Source organism: Tachypleus tridentatus, chromosome 1 (assembly GCF_004210375.1).
Source record: "Tachypleus tridentatus isolate NWPU-2018 chromosome 1, ASM421037v1, whole genome shotgun sequence".
NCBI lineage: Eukaryota > Metazoa > Arthropoda > Merostomata > Xiphosura > Limulidae > Tachypleus > Tachypleus tridentatus.
Genome location: NC_134825.1, coordinates 85387193 through 85411060, shown reverse-complemented (window position 1 = coordinate 85411060; position 23868 = coordinate 85387193). Strand labels below are relative to the sequence as shown.

Genomic DNA, 23868 nt, shown 5'->3' with positions numbered 1-23868 from the left:
TCTCTAGGCTCTACATATTTGTTAAATATGAACAAAATTTACTTATGTGTTGATTGTCATTTTGCTACTTTAATGTGTTGTTAATGACAAGTGTGGAAAGTTGATTTGGATTTCCTATCACTTTTATGTTTGATACTAGTTTTCGAATAATATTGCTAGTTCTAACATTAGTACAACAGGAACAAAATACCTATTTCGATATTATAAAATGTACTTTGTTTTTATTGTTCAGAAAATCGTGTTGGGTATTATTAGCATGTACGTGGTTCTACCTAGCAAAATTAGTAAGAGCTTTCTAAGCAGAAATGATATACGTGTTCTAACGGACTGAGTCACCGAGTCGATGGGGTTGTTTTAATCACTTACAACACGACAGACCGTAGCTCAAACTGTATGTATTATCGATGGTGATGTTGCTGTCCACTTATCGAACACATCCGCCATATTGTCGACGCATGTCCTACTGAATGCGTCAGATTCTTAGAGTTGTTTCACCAATGTAAACTATCATACAGAAAATATTTCTTTAGAGAACGGTACCTCGGATATCTCTCAACTCTCCTATAAAAAGGGTTGAATTTTACAGAAAAATTACAAACTATTACTATTTTCCCACAGACTCATCGGTAACATAGTGATATCGCTCAGACTTGTAACACGGAAGAAAATCAGCCACTGAATACAGAGTAATGTTTTGCTATTACTAGATATTCTATACAACGTTATACATGACACTTAACTGAGCAAAATGTGGCTGAAGGATAAGTTTTAAGCCTAACGTACACACTAATTACGTCTAAATAAATATTAATGATTTTACTTCAACTTCAAATATATGCTACCTGGTTGAATATGACAACCATAATGTATATGATGGGGTTATAACAGGAATTAATACAATAATAACTACAATATTAAGAGGTGAATTAATGCACATCTCTCTGCTAACTCCTAGCATGTTTCTTGCAGTAATGTGCTGAAATTAGACCTTTCCTCATGTAATTTTGTTGTGTTTTGTCTCTTAACGCTAGCATACTTAAGAACGATTAACTTAACGAATGGGCGAAAAGCTGCTTTCCACGATTTTATCTCTAAGAGTGCCAATTATCACTAACCTCTGATCAATACAGTCTAGCTACACAGATCAGAACTAAAATCTAACCCAGCCGATACGTGTAAGGTTATAAAACTGAAACTTAAATTATTAAAATGTCTTTTCTGAAATATCAAACTACTTACTCAGGGCATAACTAAAATAAATTACAACGCTAGAAACAGTACTGGTAGAGCACAACAGTTCATGTGTAGCTTTGCGCTTAACTACAAACAAATTAAAAGAAAACCTGGCGATGAGTATCGTTAATTAAATATATATTGTTTACTTATAAAAATTGCGTTGATTTATCAGATGAGCAATCTCGTTGCTAATGGTATTTTCGGCCATTATCCCATTATTATCTTATGAGCGTATGAGATCTGGGTCAGGTCGAATTCATATACCAAGCTAACAATGCGAAGCAACCTCGATAATAAAAGTAAAATAATAAGAATAGATATATTAAGCATGATAACCAATATTGTTAATGAAAGTAACATTAAAGAAATTATAGAGATACTAATAACAATATCAAATTTCCACTTTGCTTCACGTAGTATCACTGGTTCTCTGTCCCTCGAGAAGCCCTCGTGAATTTACAGAGGAGACAATCGAAAGATAAAAATAAAGGTGAACGTTTAGAACTAGCGATAAAAGTTAAAAGAAAGATCGAAGTAATGATAATACTTAAGAAAACAAACAAACAACAATGATAAATATGACAAGTCCAGTAAATGACAGAAAGTAATGTATAACTAAACAAGAGACGTAATGACATACTATATAAGGAATTATTATAGAACTTATATTAACATGAACGTTATTAAATTTACTGCGAAAATTTACAAATTTGGTTTTCAAAACGTGGAAGAAACCTGTTTTCAAAATGATTGAAATGTTGAGCTTTGTCCGAACAATACAGTAATGTCGAGCAAATTCCATTGTATTTAATAAGGTGAGATTAACAACAACGAAGATCCATAATTTTCTTTAATAATGAGGGCGTTTATTTGATGATTGATTGCTATCTATCTAATTTGGCTTGTAATTCAAAAATCTCCCCAGTTCGTTTTAATTATAAAATTCCACACTAAACTAAAAAAAAATCATTTTTTTTCGTGTTTTTAACTCGCCAACTAACTAACTTCACACATACTCTTACGTATAAACACGCACGGCTTTCATATGGTCCCTTTGAAGTCTACGTGTCTAAGTAGTGATGTGCCACAGACCTGCACATCGTATGCAAGGAACGTAAGAATACAAAGCATGGTTTTAGGGATACCCCAGTCGAGACGGCACATCACAATTCACGTGGTTCCCATCTGCCACGCGTGTTTAAACTCGAGCAGTTATACCCAACCCACGTGGTAGACTGTCGGTCGGCTTTTCTTGTACAAATATTAACGGTTCGGAAAAAAAAAAGGCGAAATTTGCCAAAAGAAACAAACTCTCAACTATACCTACTCTAAACAAACCATTGAGTGTAGGTATAAAACTTGTTTTACCAAATGGAAGACTTCACCAATGTTTAATTCTACTTCAGTTACTTTGACAAATTCATTCCTTAAAGTTAGGAGAAAGGATGGAAATGAACTTTTTTCAATGATGTAGGGAATTATAAAACTGACGATGTTCTAATATCCTATCTCGGAGCCAAAAGAAGCTTGCGTGTAATAATATGCCATGTTATCAAGCTAAGATAAAAAATTCTTAAGCCTAAATACAGCTTACTCACTTCAGTAAATAACCCATGTCTGACTAATTATAATACTTTATCATGTCCATGTTATAAACTCTTATTGCTGATCAAATATATAACGTACAAGTAGTGTGCGTGTGTACAAGAAGTGTACATGTTACGGACACTCACTATTGACAAATAAATTCCTAAAATTTGATTTTTTTTTAACTTCGATGTAAAATAAGACATGTTTTGTAATTGCCGAGTTTGATTATTTCCCAATGCTAAGTTTCTTCAACTGAGATATTCACTTTAAATTTAAACAAAATCGTCATATTAAGAAAATTACAAACAGTGGTGTGGCTTCGTTTAGTATTTTTTATTTATTCATCCATCTTTATTTTCTGTCTAAAGAAATATTCTTACAAACTTTCTAGTTAATTTCTCGACAGAATTAAACGACCATTAAGAACACAGAAAAACTGACGTTAGGTGAACAATCACTTTAATATATATCTACTAATAAAAAAAAATTAAGTAACCATTAACACTCGTATTGTATAATTACAAACGATCTTACATACCAATACAGCTCATTTGATTCTCTTGATTTAGGCCCGGCATGGCCAAGCGTGTTGAGGCGTGCGACTCGTAATCTGAGGGTCGCGCGTTCGCATCCCCGTCGCACCAAACATGCTCGCCCTTTCAGCCGTGGGGGCGTTATAAAAACGGTCAATCCCACTATTCGTTGGTAAAAGAGTAGCCCAAGAGTTGGCGGTGGGTGGTGATGACTAGTCTTAGACTGCTAAATTAGGGACGGCTGGCACAAATAGCCCTCCAACAGCTCTGTGCGAAGTTCAAAAACAAACAAACTTCTCTTCATTTATTTTTATAAAATTATATTGATATATATTTTTAAAACTATTAATTTTTTATCAACGGATATATAATATATGCGATTCCTGCAGGTATAACTTCAAGTCCAAGTAGAATTTCTTCATGTTTGTTATTTAATCATATAAACACATAATAACCTACAAACTAGCACAGAAAACTTGTCTGAATTAATAAAAAAACCCGCTAAGAAAACAAAAGTGGAATTAACATACCTCAAATTTTATGCTGAATACATTCTCCGTTTAATATTAATCTATACCTAGATATATTAGATCTATCTGTGACGGGTATAACTTCATTCGCTTCTTATGTCACATGCAAGAACATTAAGATTTTGGCCTAAGGTTAGCCAATTAGGTTTTTAGCGCTAAATCTTAAGCCTATATTTATCTCTGCAAATGTAATTAAGCGCCTCTGATCGTATCGATTTAACAGTTTTTTAGTATGTTATAACGTAGATACAGATCTAGATCTATTTAACTCATTAGGCCTGGTAACAGCATTAGACATGGTGGATTCTAATTTTAGTCGTGTTAGTGTTTGATTCGTAGGAATGTTTGAAGATCTAGCCTGAAGATATCTGCATAGAAGCCCTATAGAGTATAATATAGCATGCAAAATTGTAACTTCAAAATACAAAGATTAAACTTTCCATTCTTTCGAAGGCAAACTTGCAATCTTTAGAGAAGAATATTTAACATGAAAAACGACACAAAAAAACTTCCTATCTTATTAAATCGTGTATCAACAGATCCTTTAAAATATGGTGTTCTTGTTCTTGATTTCACGTAGCATGTCTAATAAAAATGTAGAAATACAGCAAAACTGTCCGTTCGATTGATAATTGTTTTCAAACTCTTTATTTATCTTTAAATTTTATTAAATATTTCGGGTCAGCTTATTGTCTACATTTCAAAACTTTTCCAAAACCTTTCAAAATTGTCAATAATATTTTCATGCCTGAAATTGACGTTCAAAAAAATTAAAAACATTCTAGGGATTACCATGACTACGAAAATTCTGGACTATAAAAATTTTCATCATGAACAGCACCTTATGCGATATATGGGCTAAACGGCTATACCAGGGATCAAAAATGAGGGCAACCATTTTGTATAATCGCCGCTTACGTAATTTATCTTCACTTCTTCAAGTCATTACTTCTTCCAGGGTGAGACTAAGATCTTACGTATTTGAAAAGTAAATTCTTCCATTTTCTTGGGAGAAATTTTTGTGTAGTTATTGAAATCTTATGGCACATCTGCGTGTATAAACAGTGTCGTGATTTTATATGGCCACAAACGTAGTTTTATTCATACGCTCTCATAAATTACGTTTTTATTTATCTTTTATTATAATCGCTAAACAATAAAATGAGGTAAATCTGTATTATTATTCTTTAAGTTACCTCACATTTTGAAATGTGAGAAATAGTGTGTTTGTTTTTGAATTTCGGACAAAGCTACACAAAAGCTATCTGTGGTAGCCGTTCCTAATTTAGCAGTGTAAGACCAGAGGAAAAACAGCTAGTCATCATAAGTTTTAAGCCTAACGTACACACTAATTACGTCTAAATAAATATTAATGATTTTACTTCAACTTCAAATATATGCTACCTGGTTGAATATGACAACCATAATGTATATGATGGGGTTATAACAGGAATTAATACAATAATAACTACAATATTAAGAGGTGAATTAATGCACATCTCTCTGCTAACTCCTAGCATGTTTCTTGCAGTAATGTGCTGAAATTAGACCTTTCCTCATGTAATTTTGTTGTGTTTTGTCTCTTAACGCTAGCATACTTAAGAACGATTAACTTAACGAATGGGCGAAAAGCTGCTTTCCACGATTTTATCTCTAAGAGTGCCAATTATCACTAACCTCTGATCAATACAGTCTAGCTACACAGATCAGAACTAAAATCTAACCCAGCCGATACGTGTAAGGTTATAAAACTGAAACTTAAATTATTAAAATGTCTTTTCTGAAATATCAAACTACTTACTCAGGGCATAACTAAAATAAATTACAACGCTAGAAACAGTACTGGTAGAGCACAACAGTTCATGTGTAGCTTTGCGCTTAACTACAAACAAATTAAAAGAAAACCTGGCGATGAGTATCGTTAATTAAATATATATTGTTTACTTATAAAAATTGCGTTGATTTATCAGATGAGCAATCTCGTTGCTAATGGTATTTTCGGCCATTATCCCATTATTATCTTATGAGCGTATGAGATCTGGGTCAGGTCGAATTCATATACCAAGCTAACAATGCGAAGCAACCTCGATAATAAAAGTAAAATAATAAGAATAGATATATTAAGCATGATAACCAATATTGTTAATGAAAGTAACATTAAAGAAATTATAGAGATACTAATAACAATATCAAATTTCCACTTTGCTTCACGTAGTATCACTGGTTCTCTGTCCCTCGAGAAGCCCTCGTGAATTTACAGAGGAGACAATCGAAAGATAAAATAAAGGTGAACGTTTAGAACTAGCGATAAAAGTTAAAAGAAAGATCGAAGTAATGATAATACTTAAGAAAACAAACAAACAACCATGATAAATATGACAAGTCCAGTAAATGACAGAAAGTAATGTATAACTAAACAAGAGACGTAATGACATACTATATAAGGAATTATTATAGAACTTATATTAACATGAACGTTATTAAATTTACTGCGAAAATTTACAAATTTGGTTTTCAAAACGTGGAAGAAACCTTTTTTCAAAATGATTGAAATGTTGAGCTTTGTCCGAACAATACAGTAATGTCGAGCAAATTCCATTGTATTTAATAAGGTGAGATTAACAACAACGAAGATCCATAATTTTCTTTAATAATGAGGGCGTTTATTTGATGATTGATTGCTATCTATCTAATTTGGCTTGTAATTCAAAAAATCTCCCAGTTCGTTTTAATTATAAAATTCCACACTAAACTAAAAAAAATCATTTTTTTTCGTGTTTTAACTCGCCAACTAACTAACTTCACACATACTCTTATGTATAAACACGCACGGCTTTCATATGGTCCCTTTGAAGTCTGCGTGTCTAAGTAGTGATGTGCCACAGACCTGCACATCGTATGCAAGGAACGTAAGAATACAAAGCATGGTTTTAGGGATACCCCAGTCGAGACGGCACATCACAATTCACGTGGTTCCCATCTGCCACGCGTGTTTAAACTCGAGCAGTTATACCCAACCCACGTGGTAGACTGTCGGTCGGCTTTTCTTGTACAAATATTAACGGTTCGGAAAAAAAAAAAGGCGAAATTTGCCAAAAGAAACAAACTCTCAACTATACCTACTCTAAACAAACCATTGAGTGTAGGTATAAAACTTGTTTTACCAAATGGAAGACTTCACCAATGTTTAATTCTACTTCAGTTACTTTGACAAATTCATTCCTTAAAGTTAGGAGAAAGGATGGAAATGAACTTTTTTCAATGATGTAGGGAATTATAAAACTGACGATGTTCTAATATCCTATCTCGGAGCCAAAAGAAGCTTGCGTGTAATAATATGCCATGTTATCAAGCTAAGATAAAAAATTCTTAAGCCTAAATACAGCTTACTCACTTCAGTAAATAACCCATGTCTGACTAATTATAATACTTTATCATGTCCATGTTGTAAACTCTTATTGCTGATCAAATATATAACGTACAAGTAGTGTGCGTGTGTACAAGAAGTGTACATGTTACGGACACTCACTATTGACAAATAAATTCCTAAAATTTGATTTTTTTTTAACTTCGATGTAAAATAAGACATGTTTTGTAATTGCTGAGTTTGATTATTTCCCAATGCTAAGTTTCTTCAACTGAGATATTCACTTTAAATTTAAACAAAATCGTCATATTAAGAAAATTACAAACAGTGGTGTGGCTTCGTTTAGTATTTTTTATTTATTCATCCATCTTTATTTTCTGTCTAAAGAAATATTCTTACAAACTTTCTAGTTAATTTCTCGACAGAATTAAACGACCATTAAGAACACAGAAAAACTGACGTTAGGTGAACAATCACTTTAATATATATCTACTAATAAAAAAAAATTAAGTAACCATTAACACTCGTATTGTATAATTACAAACGATCTTACATACCAATACAGCTCATTTGATTCTCTTGATTTAGGCCCGGCATGGCCAAGCGTGTTGAGGCGTGCGACTCGTAATCTGAGGGTCGCGCGTTCGCATCCCCGTCGCACCAAACATGCTCGCCCTTTCAGCCGTGGGGGCGTTATAAAAACGGTCAATCCCACTATTCGTTGGTAAAAGAGTAGCCCAAGAGTTGGCGGTGGGTGGTGATGACTAGTCTTAGACTGCTAAATTAGGGACGGCTGGCACAAATAGCCCTCCAACAGCTCTGTGCGAAGTTCAAAAACAAACAAACTTCTCTTCATTTATTTTTATAAAATTATATTGATATATATTTTTAAAACTATTAATTTTTTCAGCCAACGTTTCGCCATTGCGGCTTTGCCCCCCGCTAGTACAGCGGTATGTCTCCGGATTTACAACGCTAAAATCAGGGGTTCGATTCCCCTCGGTGGGCTGAACAGATAGCCCGATGTGGCTTTGCTATAAGAAAAAACACAAAAAAAAATACCATTGCGGCTTCATCTAGGCTAGCAGTACAAGAACTGTTTCATGGGAAAATATATCGTATTTAATATATGTGTATATATATATATATTTTTTTTTTTCGCCTGAAATAATTGTTGTACTACTAGCTCTGACGAAGACACAATGGTGAAACGTTGACTGAAGTAAAAACTCAATTGTTGTTATTATCAAATTCGTTGTTTTTTATTGTTGGTAACTTTATTCTCAAAATTGTACAAATATAATATTTTCCACGAAAATATGGTAACAAGACTTGCGTTTGTCACATTTTCGGTATAAACCATCCACGCTTCCCCAGAGGGCTAATGGTTATAAAGCTTACTTTATCCAACAGCTGGCCTTATTAAAATAGAAGATACATTTGGAAACAACGTTGCCAAGTGAAGGGTTTATGTTCCATGGAACTTTATCCAACGTTTTATGCTTAGCCCGTTAATGGTTGAATTCTAGGATTAAACTTGATAATCATATGCAAGTGTAAAATCAAAAGCATTTCGGTGTTTCCTTCCCTCTACTGAGATCTCTTTTTTTATTTCTGAGATAAAATCAACAGAAAACATTTCTACTGTACAGTTTGAAATCGTACCATTTGCAACGACTTGAATGTTAATCTTTCATAACAAATAACAACTAAAATTAATCTAAAAAACTTTAATATGATATAAAAAACACTGAATTGAAACGTGATTCTTGTACCTATATACTTAATGTTTTTGAAGTTTTGCCTAACGAAGAAAAATTCCGTCAGTTGTAACAAGATAATAGTTTCAAGTGAAATCCTGAATAATAAAATTGTTCTACTTATTTTTTAGTAGGTCTGTTAAAAGTGCCGAGACCGACATTAACGGAAATTTACTTCCACGCTGCTTGTAAGAGTGTAGCTATGAAGAATTTTAATAATTTCTATGAACAAATTCTAAATATTAGCTGTCTTCAGATCAAAGAAAAATGGTTTATATATTTTAATGATAATCATTTAGTGTCAGCTGTTTTCGCATTAATTAAAATTTAAGTTAGGACTCGTCACCTTCAAGAGGAGTGCATAACTTTATAATTTTAAGGAAAACCACGAATTACAAGCTGTTTCTGGATCGAAAATAAAACTAAGCCAATACCAGTCGTTGTCAGATAACGAAAAGTAGGCTACAGTTTAAGGCAGCAAAATAAAACGTTACAGATAAATTCATTTGCCAGGATCGCTGGACGTTTAGAATATTATGTTCTCTCTAGCTGAGCATAACTGCTGCCGGTAGCCAAAGGTTTGTTTGGAATATTCGCACAAAATTACACTAGGACTATCTGACTAGCAGTCCCGAATTTCGAGCCGAGAGAGTACAAGAAAGACAGTTTATATTACCTACGCTAACTAGTTGCAAACTCTCTTTGTTAACTTGAAGATGGCCTAAGAAGGTCGAAACATTGTTTTGTACTTTATTGTAATTAAAGTTTTAATATTCATACCAGTAGTCTTGAGAATATATTTTATTTCAACTGGGTTTCTCGTCATCACGGAGCCACACTAACTCTTAGGCTAATCGCACTTACGGCCCAAAATGTGAAGTGCGATTTTACGCTAACATAAGACCAGTAATGAGCACTCAGGTTCACAGGGCACTCACGCTAACCAATTGGCCAAACTACGCCTTTAGGTAGTCAGTGGAAAAGTGGGTATATAGTACTTAGTTTCTATTCATACATATTACAAAGTTATAGGGTTTTTTAGTTATTGTTTTTATTTCTTCAGGAAACTAGCGAACAGAATAAATAAAGTAATTAGTAATTTATAAAAAAATTTGAAAGTGGAACATTGTGGCATGTGAAAGAGGCGCGAGCTTGACAGGCTATAAGCATTTTTTTTTCCAGAAAGTCATTGAAAAGAGTTGCTTTTTGAATCGAAAGCAAACATTGCTGGGATGCTAATTTTGAAACACGTGGTTAATCTTGTGGTGTATGACGCAACTATCTTTAAAACATCAAATACGCAAGTAGCTGCAAGATATTGATTTAATAAGCCTTGAAATTTCCAGTAACCAAAACAACAACAACAAAAATCACCTTTTAGGACTAATGAAGACTTTCTAAAGATATTGGTGGATATTATTAATTTTGAACATCTGTAAAGATAAATTGCATGCACATCGTGCTCTGTTGGAATTTTCTTTTTAAGATCTGTTTAGTAACACACTAACATTTTTACACTAGTAACGTGTATGAAAAGCATAAGTAACTCAATTCTACTTAGATTTGTTCAATTAGGCTTGTAACTCATTCATTTGCATAATTATTTGCAGAGTAACTAATGTATGATTTATTTTAGTTCAAAGTCACATAACGGGCTGTGTGAGCTCTGTCTAGCGAGAGAAATCGAAACTCGTAATTCAACGACCTACAAGAAAAGAAGAGCAAACTGTAATCACTAGAAGATTTTCACAAACACTGGAACTTGTTTGGCTTAAAAAAATAAAAATCAGTTTTCATACGGAGTTGTGGTGAACTTGTACTAGCTTGGCTCAGCAAACCTTCAAAGTGAGTTTCTTAAACACAGTCGTGGAGATTGAAATTAACGACAGGAAATTTCAGCAAATAAACAAATCAGTTTCTTATATCTCATTGTTGCCATGGCAACAGTCAGTTCTGGGAAGTGTCTGACACAGTGCATGGATCTCTTGATCAGATAGCGAGCAAATAATGTCAATGTAAAAGAACCGTGTGACGAACTGCAGGTTCTCTCAAGGAGACTGAACCCGAAACGTGTATGGGAATACATGTACAAAGAACGCATTAGGATCCTCACTTTCCCAACTTATTTGTTGCACAGAGAAGTCGTCTGGCTTTGCTTTTCTTTGCTGCCTTGCACAAAAAGGAGATTTTTGAAGCTCAAAATAATTAAAACTTATCTGAGACCAACCTTGGCATTAACAAGACTGGTTAGACAGGCAAACAATTTCTATCGACCATGAAATTCGTCTTAATTACTTACAATCCTAGGTCAAGCATAACGTCGTTAGATTTTGTAATAGATTCCTAATTTATTAGCCATTCAGAGAACAAGTTTGGGTTTCCATACTTTCCAGGAATGACTTCTTACTACTATTTCTTCATCGACTGCAGAACCTTTTTGTTGTTTTTTCACCAGTTACCTCTAATTACTAAAAGTCCCCTGATCAACTACAGAATATATATTTGTTTCACTATTTATCTCCACTAACTTACTGTCCTGTGTTCAACTACAGTATCTGCATCTTTTATAGTATTTACTTCTAATTATTAAATTCCCCTTGTTCAACTACAGAACCTGTATCTTTTGTACCAGTTACCTCCAATTACTAACTGTCCGCTGATCACCGTCCTTACACAACATCATACTTTCATATATCACCCACATCACGCTTGTCATTGGTCGTCGTGCATCTGATTGGCTGGCTGAAACTAAGCGTAGGTTGATACTGAATGGGTAACGAGGTGCTTCAGAGAGCGGGATGAAATGTTACCGCAAGAGTTAGCTACTTCCTTGACACCTCGTGTTATAAATGGGATTTATTCTATTGATATTGAGGAGGAACCAGGGCCCGTTGTTCGAAAAGACATGGGTAGATTAAAAGTGAGTCACCTCAAGCCAGCGGAAAGAGAGAAAGAAGAGGCAGGCCTTATGAATTATCATTGTTTATGCACTGGGTGTTTGCATGAATGTAGTGGCTTAATATAATACATTTATCGAGAAAGCGGGGAAATAAAATTACGTTTTTTTTCGAACTTGCTCATGAAAATGAAATGGAACCTGTAACCTTATTTTATACATAAAATATGATACACTTTGTTAGATATGCATCACAGTTATTTATGGTTCTACAACAACAAGCATGTTTCTAAAGAATATATTAGGTAAAGGGTCTAGTGAATGAACTGTGAACTTTCAAGAATATTTTTGTTACAAACATTGCTCTGAGTAAAGCTGTTTAACACGAGAAACCGTACATGTATCATGAAAGAAGTATATATTATACTGGTATTTTCATAAATACAAACATACCGTAAATTTAGTTACCTCGGTGATTCGTCACTAGTTGGTTAAAGTTACGATTTAACAATAACTTTGCACAAACCATACATTAGGAGCAAACTAAAAACCAACTTTACCAATGATCGATGGATAGAACCTATCTTAAGACAACTGCCTAGGGTCCTCGAATTGGGGAACTGGAATATTTTTTTTTCATGTGCGTGTTTTAAAGACAAAAATGTATATCCAACAAATCCATACGGTTAACCAATTAACGTAAGTGCAGTATCATTTTGTCGCACAATTTCTATCATAAAAAGTGACCGAAAAGCTCGTTTTGAAATGTAATATATATATATAGATATTTTGGAAGTTTTCATAGATTGTGTATGGCCGTAGTCATAATACATGTTTGTCTTCCCACAAGAATGGGGTGAACAGTGAGATAGCGAACGTCTCATTTCCAACAAATAATATTTTTTTTATATATACGAACAATGTCCCAATTTTTTTACGTATTAATCAATCCATGCATTGAAAGAATAAGTCTGTTAGTATGAAAAAACAGCAACAAGTTTTAATAACACATTCGTTTTGAATTTTCGGATAATATTAGGGGCTTCGTACTTTGTATCTTCCACAGGGTACCAAAATGGCTAAGGGCGGTAATGTTAATTGAAATAATATTCAGTAGGACTGTTGCTATTCACCTTTGCCTCCATCGGGGCCATGCAAGTCAGTGACGTTTCATTCATGAGCCGGAATAAGAGGGTAAAACTGATAATTATTTTAACAATGGGAATGACGTTTTTTCCCGATTCCATCCTCAATTCAAGTACTAGTTATATAGGAAGTATGTATGATTACTTTCTCACCATGTGTGCCTAACATGCTAGTAAATTTCTTGTAACACTTATATCAGATTATTAGTTTCCCAAAATTCTTTTTCAAATTATTATTATTTTTATAGAAACAGATCTTTAGAGAATGTTGCAGTTCCCTACAAACACAGTAAAGGAGCCAACTGAATAAATTAAGTTTGTTTTTCCTGGTTTGTCGCTTTTTTTTACAAACTTACAACACAAAATACTTAGACATATACAAGTACCATACATAATTTTTGTTTAAATGATAAGAGATAGACGTTTTACCGGTTATGATCCATAATAAATAAAGTTTATCGAGCTTTGTACTGAATTTAAAAAAAATACACATTATAATATTTTGTTTATTATAACAAACGTTAGACAGTTTTAAAACTAAACTGCAACATAAACACAAATAGGTATTAATAATCCTTTACTTCATATAAGTAAATAACATTGAACAGAAATGGAATACTTTTCCAAAAAGCTGTTCTGTTGGACATTCCTAGCTACAGACGACAATTTTTTTTTTAACTCTTGGTTTGTATGCTATCAAATGATGAGTACATATTTGAGCCGTCTTTCTACTCAACAGAAATTTGAAGGCCTGACCGCCTTATACTCGAGCTGCTTTCTAAATATATCTATCCGGATGTGAAACTTTACGATGCATATTGAAATAAAAATTTTTGGTGAATGGGATCGTTTGCCCCCTCGGTTCTATTTTTAATTATCATGGCGACAAGTAACCCAAGCTATATTCTCACTCCATTCAAAATTTGTCAGCAAAACGATTTATAAAAGAACACCACACGTGTTCTTAAATTATTACCATAAAAAGAACACGTTTTTCCCTAGTTTCATTTTATAGTAACTTGTATGATGCGAGGATATGCCACTTAAAACGCTATGACAAGAAAACGTGCAATAAAACTGAACACACGAACAAATATGATCAGTATGAAAGTCGGGATAACAGCCTTGAAGTTATTTTATAAAAGCAAGATCCATTCAACATTGAAGTTGGAATGATAAGCTTGTTCCTTTCAATTCAAGATGTATAAATTATTTGTTTTCACACGTTATAAATGCTTCCTCATTTACTGTTTAACTTTACATTTTTATTAAGCCTAAAATCATATAGGTGTAATAATTTTGTAGAAGTACAATTTAAACGTGTAGTACTTGTTTTCTATAGCTTTATTCGCAAACATAAATTGACAATGGAAGACGTATGATAAAAAAGCATAATATTTTTAATTTTTAAAGTGAGTAATAAAAGTCTGTGAAATATCTTTAACCTGGATGACAATGTGTGTTACAGTTTTCGTGTAAAGGTACACAAAGGTTATTTGCGCACAGCAATCCATAGTTTTGTATTGACATACTGGAGGAGGAAGCTATTTAGCCAACAGTAACCGACACCAGACTTGGGCTACTTTGACTTACAAAAAGTTTGTTTGTTTTGGAATTTCGCGCAAAACTACACGAGGGCTATCTGCGTTAGCCGTCCCTAATTTAGCAGTGTTAGACAAGTGGAAGGCAGCTAGTCATCACCACCCACCGTCAACTCTTGGGCTACTTTTTTACCAACGAATAGTTGGATTGACCGTCATATTATACTCCCCACGGCTGAAAAAGTGAACATGTTTGGTGCAACGGGGATTCGAACCCGCGACTCTCAGATTACGAGTCGAGTGCCTTAACCACCTGGCCATGCCGGGCACTGCAAAGAGGAAATACTTTGTATAAACTGAGACAAACACTTCGTATCAACAGAGATAAATGAATGCTCCGGTTAAACATGAGCTGCTTGTTTTCTCTCTAGTGTGATGTGACACGTAAGTAAATACATCATCACAAATGATCAAACTTTATCAGTGCTGAATATCACCATATATCCTTATTATATTTGTACAGGTAGACCAAACTTTAGACTTTCTGTTGTATATGTACCAAATGATCAGACTTTATCAGTGCTGAATATCACCATACATCCTTATTATATTTGTACAGGTAGACCAAACTTTAGACTTTCTGTTGTATATGTACCAAATGATCAGACTTTATCAGTGCTGAATATCACCATACATCCTTATTATATTTGTACAGGTAGACCAAACTTTAGACTTTCTGTTGTATTGTACCAAATGATCAGACTTTATCAGTGCTGAATATCACCATACCATTATATTTGTACAGGTAGACCAAACTTTAGATTTTCTGTTGTATATGTACCAAATGATCAGACTTTATCAGTGCTGAATATCACCATACATCCTTATTATATTTGTACAGGTAGACCAAACTTTAGACTTTCTGTTGTATATGTACATAATAATAGTATTTATTCCGCTTTGTTTAGACTAGCAACCAAATACGATTCAACTTTGTTTCAATTTAAATCATTTAACTCCTACTTAACCATTATTACTAGATAGCCAAAAACTAAAAATAAAAATTAGTTTTTACATGGATAAATTACATTAGCTATTAGTCAAAGGAAGACTTCCTTCTAAGAAGTTCTTTAATCAAGCTGTAAACACGTGAGCCGAAGAGATAATCACTCGTCAGTCGTTGGTCATAAGTAAAAGCGACTACTGCCTCAGCAGATTAGTTTCCTTTTGTTCATCCACACACACCACGATACACAAAAGATCAATGTCACAAGAGGTCGACGTAAAGTATTAGAGATGCTGGGACGTGACATATAGAAGGTCAGTAAAGTCAAGTCACCTTCATTAGCCACTGCCATGTGAATCGTGTTTAGGATGGCAAAGGAAAAAAAAAAAAAAGTCTAAACCTGTCGCTATGTAGGAACTACCTTCCAGCTAGAATTTTAATGGTTCCAGTATGTACCCTGGCGAAAGTGCTTCATCAGGTAGTATACATTGTTTCAGATATTAGAGCAAGCCGTTACAAGAGGTATTTGCGCTAGTCGTTCCCAATTTTCTGACTAGGATGAAAGCAGCCATACTCAACAGTAACTGTAGCTAACTCTTGGCGATTTGACTGCTACTCTTATAATTCGTCCACGATTCCAAAAAAATGGAACGCGAGTTTGAGACAACAAGACCCGAAACATAAAGTTTGTTTGTTTTTTTTAATTTCGCGCAAAACTACTCAAGGGCTATTTGCGCTAGCCGTCCATAATTTAGCAGTGTAAGACTAGAGGGAAGGCAGCTAGTCATCACCACCCACCGCCAACTCTTGGGCTACTCTTTTACCAATGAATAGTGGGATTGACCGTCATATTATAATGCCCCCACGACTGAAAGGGCGAGCATGTTTGGTGCGACTGGAATTCGAACCTGCGACCATCGGATTAGGAGTCGAACGCCTTCACCCACCTGGCCATGCCGGGCCACGAAACATAAAGGTATAGTATTAATTCAACTTATTTCTGTCAACTTGTCCCTTTTAAGCAGTCCGCAAGATCACACCAGTAAATTATTATGAAGAAAAACTCACTGATTTCTAACTTAAGAGAAAAATATTATTACATAACTAATCCATAATATTAAAATGATTGTTGCGTTAAATGTTAGTGAAATTACCATTCAATTCACCCAAAACGATAAAAAATCTGTGATGCATCACAGAGAATAACACCATACATTAATGGATATTTTATTTTTATGTAACAAATGATAATTGATTACTTATTTGAGAAACAATAACAGTCATTGTATAAATATATAGATGTTGATTATATAATTATATACATGATATGAGAATTACGTCTTTGGTTTCTATTATGATAATGATAAATTTATTTTAAATATTTGGGGTGATTTATAAAAAAATCGTCAACATGATTTTTAATAGGCGACATAAAAACCAAACCGATCGTGTTTGCGGACTCACACTACTAGAAACCGTGTTTCGATACCCGTGGTAGGCAGAACACAGATAACCACTTGTGTAGCTTTATGATTACTTTCAAACAAACAAAACAAAAAATACTACTTAGTTACCTGATAATTTCATACTTACACTGAACGTCAATCTGAGCTGGTCGACTTCTAACAGAAGTGCCATTAACTATATCAGTAGCAACACATCGGAAGTCTCCCAGGTCCTGGACTCTGTCCACTCGAGTAATGTGCAAGTTAGTGGATTCCTGGAATCTTCTAGTGCTGTTCTCTACAGGACTATCATTCAGAGTCCAGTGAACCACTAAGTTCTGGTCAGTTGAGATGTTACAATTGAGTGTTACGGGTTCGCCACTAACCGCAGTCTGGTCTTCAGGTTGAACAGTGAAGAAGCTATCTTGACCAGATGATTCACGAACCTTAGCAATTAAGACTGAAAGATAGAATCAGAAAATGTTGGAGGTTATAAGTTACTATAGATAACAGATGGAATAATAATAAAATACTTTTGAATTGAGGATACAAGCTGTATTAAAGAACCTGTTGACTTATAAGTATTAAGAAACATTTGGTTGAACTAGAGACACTTAAAAAAACTAGCTTAAAGAGACACTTAAAGAAACTACACTTAGAAAAAGGATCCCAATTCTTAATTAGCTAGGTGTAACTAATAATTAACCTGGTATAATATGCTTTACCATGTTGTCAACTTCTAAATTGTTAAAGGCCACAAAATATTATCTTAACACACTACGGTAGGACACTGAAAAAGGTTTAAATATTGTTATAACACAAAGGGAAGATACTGAAATGGTTTAAGTCACTCTAAGGCCTTCCCAAAAATGACAGAAATGTATACAAACCAAGTGTTTTTAAAATATGTATAAAATTATTTTAAGATATATTGATCGGAGAAACTCCGGTATTAATCTTTCATATTTTATTAGAACCAAATCATCGATATCTATTTAAGAAATTGTTTGAGTAACCTATAAGTAGCCTAGTCTAAAAACGTGTTAATTAGCTTTACCACATTGTTCATTAACACAACTAAACAGGCCAACATGAAAACATCTTTGAGGAATGGATCCTAAAATTCCTAACCACAACAGTACGATGATATCAATTAATACGGGTGATAAACTTTGTGCTGCATTACAAATAATACACTTTTAACGTCACTGTAAGATTGATATAAATTTTAATCAAATATTTTTTTTTACCTAATACATATTTACAGTTTGAAGAATATACATAACATTTTCAGCTAGAGGGGTACTCAGTATAACGCATACATCTTTGCCACGTAGCATTCATCATGTTCAGCCCTCAGAAAATTACAAAATGTGTTCGTATGTCTATCGTTATCAATAACAATGAAGCAGAACAATAGGGAATAATATTTTACATTTGCTTACCAAGATTAATTAAAATCTGATCATTTCTGCCTGAGTTATAAAATAATATAGTGTGAACAATCTGTCCCATGCTAACAGCTAGGGATTTTGAAATTTCTGTGGCCTCGCTGCAACCTTGACTCTCCAAAAACTAATCACTTCTAAGTTGGGTCATATTCCCAATGTATATCAACATTTCTCCGAAACAATTTCATCCATTTTCGAGAAATCTTACTGATAACACACATGAGCAAGGTGGAAAACAGAACCTCCATTACCTTCGATGGCAGAGGTACAAATATTTTATTTATTTTTTGACTGTACTGACGAAAAGCATCGCTGAATACAAGAACGCTTGAAGTTCGTTGGAATACAGTACACAAGTGAAAAGTACTTGTATCAGCCGTTTCTGTGTTTGATACTAAAATCTTGGAGCATTGTGATGTAGTTAATCATACGTACTATCTATTACTGGAGCAGCATGATATAATTAATCATACTTAGTACCTATCATCGGAGCAGCATGTATCGTCACTTCTGACGTTATATCACTTATTAGTAAAGTTTGAAATATTGTTTAGAAATGTGACAATAATTACCTTACTTCTTCAAGTTAGTTTTTAATTAATGAATGAATGATAGTCGATACTGGATATAACTATCATATACATACATACACATTTCTCACAGCAATTGGAAACTTAGTTCGAACATAAAGAATAATTAACAATTCACATGGTTGTTTTGTCAATAGATTCACGACGTTTATAAGAGTTAATACCATTTTTGTGCAAGATGTTTCATTAAAGTATTAAATAAATAAACAGGGTAAAACCATGTTGATAATTTAGTTTACAAAATCTCTAGACCTAACTAAAAATCCACACGAATATGTTTAAACCGTTTTTTATATAAAGAATAATTTATATATAAATTTGTAGTAAAAGACGGGTTTTTAACTAACTAATATACATGTTCATTGTCATTAATAAAATGCAACCCTCCAAGTTAAACTGAATTTGTCTATAGACTTGCCTTTTGCTGCATATCTCCACTTATTTGAAGTGACTAACCTTTTTCAATTATTTTATCTATTTAACACGTGGTTACAAAGGCTGATAAGAACTTTCAGAACATACTTAAAACCAAGGTGCTACAGAAATATCTTCAAACAACGATATTGCGATATGATGCTATACAATAAAATGTAGTTTTACTTATAAAATAATATTTGAACTTACCGATCATCAAGTATAACAAATAAGTTAATTATCACCAGAAGTAACACAAGATGACTGAACATAATTACGTTAAAATATACTAATAACTGACACAGCTAAACATGTAATCAGCTTGCACATTCTGTGATGTTAAGGGGGAATGTACTCTCACCTATACGAGTTTTTAATAATTCTAAAATTTGCCCTTACTTTTTAATCCCTTTTTCAATGGGGGCATTATAAAGTGTCGATCAATCCCACTATTCGTTGGTAAAAGAGTAGCCTAAGAGTTGGCGGTGGGTAGTGATGACTAACTGCCTTCCCTCTAGTATTACACTGCTAAATTAGGGACGGCTAGCGCAGATAGTCTTCGTGTAGCTTTGTGCGAAATTCAAACCTAACCAAACCCTTTTTTACAACCCCTGATTTCCAGGTAATTCTGTTAAGCGTACCGTTCTGCTGGCATAGATTGAAACAGAACCATTCAAACATAAATGAACTGTCAAACGTTTGTAGGTTAGGTTTTATTTTTAATCTTTTAAAACACTAACATAAACAACACAAAAAACTAATAGATTATTTCATAAAGTAGCTTGTGTTATTGTTATGTAAATAGCACTTAGAGATGGATATGGAAATAGGTGTTGATGGCTTCGTGCCTATAATTAGCATACTTTTCTACTTAAACTAAAAAAAAAAACAAGCTTTAAATCTAATATTTCATAAACCAAAGCTTTGAACAGATCATTCAGAGAGCTATTTTATGGATTTTATTTTCATGCAAAGTACAGTCAATAAGATGCAAAATGCCATCTGGTGTTCGTCAAACAATTTTAAAGCTGATTAATTTTCTACAGGACAGTGAGTGTTGACAAGAAATTAGGTTGTATTTCTCAACATATCTGTTCTCTCAACTTTCGTATAAAAAAAGTTCTAGAAATAAGCCTATGATAAACGTTTGCCTTATCATCATTTGTGTATGCCTTAATTATAATTGGTTTATCTATGAATACCAATATATTAGCAGACAAGAGCCCAAGTATTTGTTTAATGGCTGACAAAAAACTTCTAAGATAAGAATCCAAGTTTTTGAAATAATAATTTTGTGATACGTTAATTCATAGATTTGTGAAATACCAAACTATATAATTTTGGTGTTACACCTACTGTTAATATGTTTACAACTTGATGTCATTGTCAGTTTTGAACTGTAAATATTTTTTTCAAGCAATTAAAACTGCAACTTTCCAACGAGCCATTTTTCAGGTAATACATAATTAATAACAATTACAGAGTTTAGCGGTTAGAATTATACAAAATATACAAACAGACTATTTTTAAGTTAAAAACCCTTTCTTTAATTGCGAACTTTGTCCTCTTACCAAAGCCTTCATCAGACAACAATATATTGAGTTGTTTCATCTCATCTTCAGGTAGTTCACTATTTATGTATTTATTTTTCTCACTTCTCCTAATTTGTTCATTTCGAATTTAAAATCGAAGACGAGTTAAAATTGCATTTCAAATCCACTAAACAGCAGGTTTTGATATCAATGGTTGGTTGGTTGATTTGGTATTTTATGGCACAAAGAAGCTAGGCTATCTGCGCCAAACATCCAGTAAAAAGTTAAAATTAAACTTAGTAAAATTCATAAAAGGAAATTAAGGTAAAACAAAACAAAGTTTTTTAAAAAAACATAAACAGCATAAAACCAATATTTACATCTAGTCTACAACGTTAAGAGTAAAACTACAATAACACAAATTGTAAAGGACTTTCTGTAGCATAACTTGCCAGGAAGACTAACAAATAGTTAAATAGTCATTATTAAAATTTTGCTACAAGTCTTTTAAAGCTTTTATTAGTTTAAAAGACTTGTAGCAAAAGTCAAATAACTCGGAACCAGGATGACTAACAGGTACTTCAAACAACAGCGTTAGTCATATGAAGTTGGCCTTTCCAGTCCTGGTTTCGAATTATTTGATGTTACAAATTTCAAATCAAACAAGATGGGCTGTAATTCTTAAAAGGGAATCACATTAAAAAGGTCTGATGTATAAATTAAAAACTTAAATAGCATTGAAAGAGTAATAACCTTTAAAAAACTAAAAACATTTCCAAGGTGGACAGTGTCACCATCACCAATAATACTGTCTAATATGGACAAACCTTGGGACAGAATATATTTAAAACTGTGCCGTCGTTGAGACTTATTGTGACCTGAATGTTACACAGACTATACATTGGTGCATCAGTTCCAGATAAAAGAAAACGATGAGTTGGAACAGCTTCCTCTTTCCGATCCTTACGGAAGCAAGACAGCCAAAGTTTAATATAGAGTTTTATTTGGAAAAGCTTGTTTTCACGTTACTCATTCCAAGTCGACTGCCAGCTGGCACGGAGCCTTGAATACAGGACTATAGTCTATATATGGAACAAGAACAGTGGTGATAGTGTCAGAGGAGATATACCGCGAATACCTACATGGCCCGGTGTCCAGAAAAACTGGATAGAAGTAGATGTTAAAGAGAAATTGGCAAGTCAGTTTTGAATATCGGCAAAAACAGGGTGTGAACTAACGTTAAGCGATTTCAGGGAGTGCAGAGAACTAAGAGAGTCAGAAAAATAGTGCAGTTTGAGTACTGCTTAGCTTTCATGTGATCCAATGCAAGAGAAATGGCGTACAGTTCAGCAGTGAACACAGAACACAGATTTTGCGTGCAACAAACCACGGCAGAGCCCACACAACCACCTGATTTCCAGCCATCTGTATAAATAAGAATGAAAGGATGGTTCGAAAAATGTTCAGCAAATAACAGACAGTATTTCCAATTGGGAGTGCCTGCTTTATGAAATATCTTTAGGTCATTTGAGGACTGTAAGAAGCATTGGTGGAATGGGCTGATTAGTGGATACAGCAATGTTATCCAAGGACAGACCCAATTCATCCAAATGCACCTGGATACGAAGACCAAAAAGAGCAAGGCAGATCTTCTGTTCTGGAAAAGTATGGCTCACTGAGGAAGGAAAACACAACCTCAGGTGGGATGCTTTGATAAGAAATGAAGTTTCGAAGCATATAGTGAAGACATTTGCAAACGGCGGAGGTGCAAAGAATGTTCATGAGACTATGTATAAGCTCTGAAATGGGGAAGTGCAGAAAGCCTCAGTGCAAAGCCGAAGTCCTTGATGATGAAAGGGGTCCAGCATCTTTAGAGCCGCGGCTCTGACAGAGCCATAGACCAATGATCCATAGTCGAGTTTCGATCGAACAAGAGCATGGTATATCTTTAGCATATAACATCAATCTGATTCCCAAGTGATGGACGAGAGGACACGGAAAATTTCAGTGTTCCTTGTACTTTTGACCCATAGCTGCTTGATGTGTGGTACAAAGGTCAGCTTATGGTCAAAGATAAGCCCCAAGAACTTTGTATCAGGGACTACAGGCAGCACAACTTCATTGATACGGAGTTCAGGATCAGGGTGAATACCCCGTCAGCAGCAAAAGTGCATGCAAACAGTTTTAGAGAGAGAGAAGTTAAAGCGTTTTGCTGTGGTCCACTTCAGTAAATGATTGAGGACAGTTTGTAGCTGCCGCTCAATATACCTCATGTTCGACGACTGACATGAGATGTGAAAGTCGTCGATATAGAGCCTGTTTGCAACAGTGAGAGGGAGTTGTTCAGGGATGGCATTAATCTTTATACTGAAAAGTGACACTCAAAACACAACCCTGAGGGACTCCAAATTCATGTAGAAAAGAACGGGAAAGTGTCGAACCCACACAAACTTGAAATCTCTTGTCCATTAAAAATGTTTAATAAAAATGGGCAAATGGCCACGTAACCCATATATATGACGATCTTATAAAATGCCATATCTCCATGTTGTATCATAAGCCTTCTCAATGTAAAAGAATATTGATACAAGATATTGTCATTTGAGAAAGGCTTCTCTGATTGATTTTTCAAGTTGAATCAGGTGGTCCGGGATGAAGTGCTGTCATTGGAACCCACACTGGGTGGGCAAGAGGAGGTTGTTTGATTCGAGGAACCAAACAAGACGAGCATTAACCTTGCTCTCTAAGGTCTTACAGAGACAGCTCGTCAAAACAATTGGACGGTAGTTTAAAGGAATCTTGGGATCCTACCCAGTCTTAAAGAAAGGTAGG

At 34.2% G+C, this 23868-nt stretch overlaps 1 protein-coding gene across 4 annotated transcripts in view; it reads right to left on the bottom strand.

Moving 5' to 3' along the window:
• LOC143254287 (inactive tyrosine-protein kinase 7-like) overlaps window positions 1-23868 on the bottom strand; it is a 77238-nt gene that overhangs the window by 42184 nt on the left and 11186 nt on the right. For all 4 annotated transcript variants that reach the window (XM_076509230.1, XM_076509214.1, XM_076509223.1 and 1 more), the window contains exon 2: window positions 17198-17509. In XM_076509230.1, the coding sequence (XP_076365345.1) occupies window positions 17198-17509 (312 nt within the window). The remainder of the gene's footprint in view (window positions 1-17197; window positions 17510-23868) is intronic.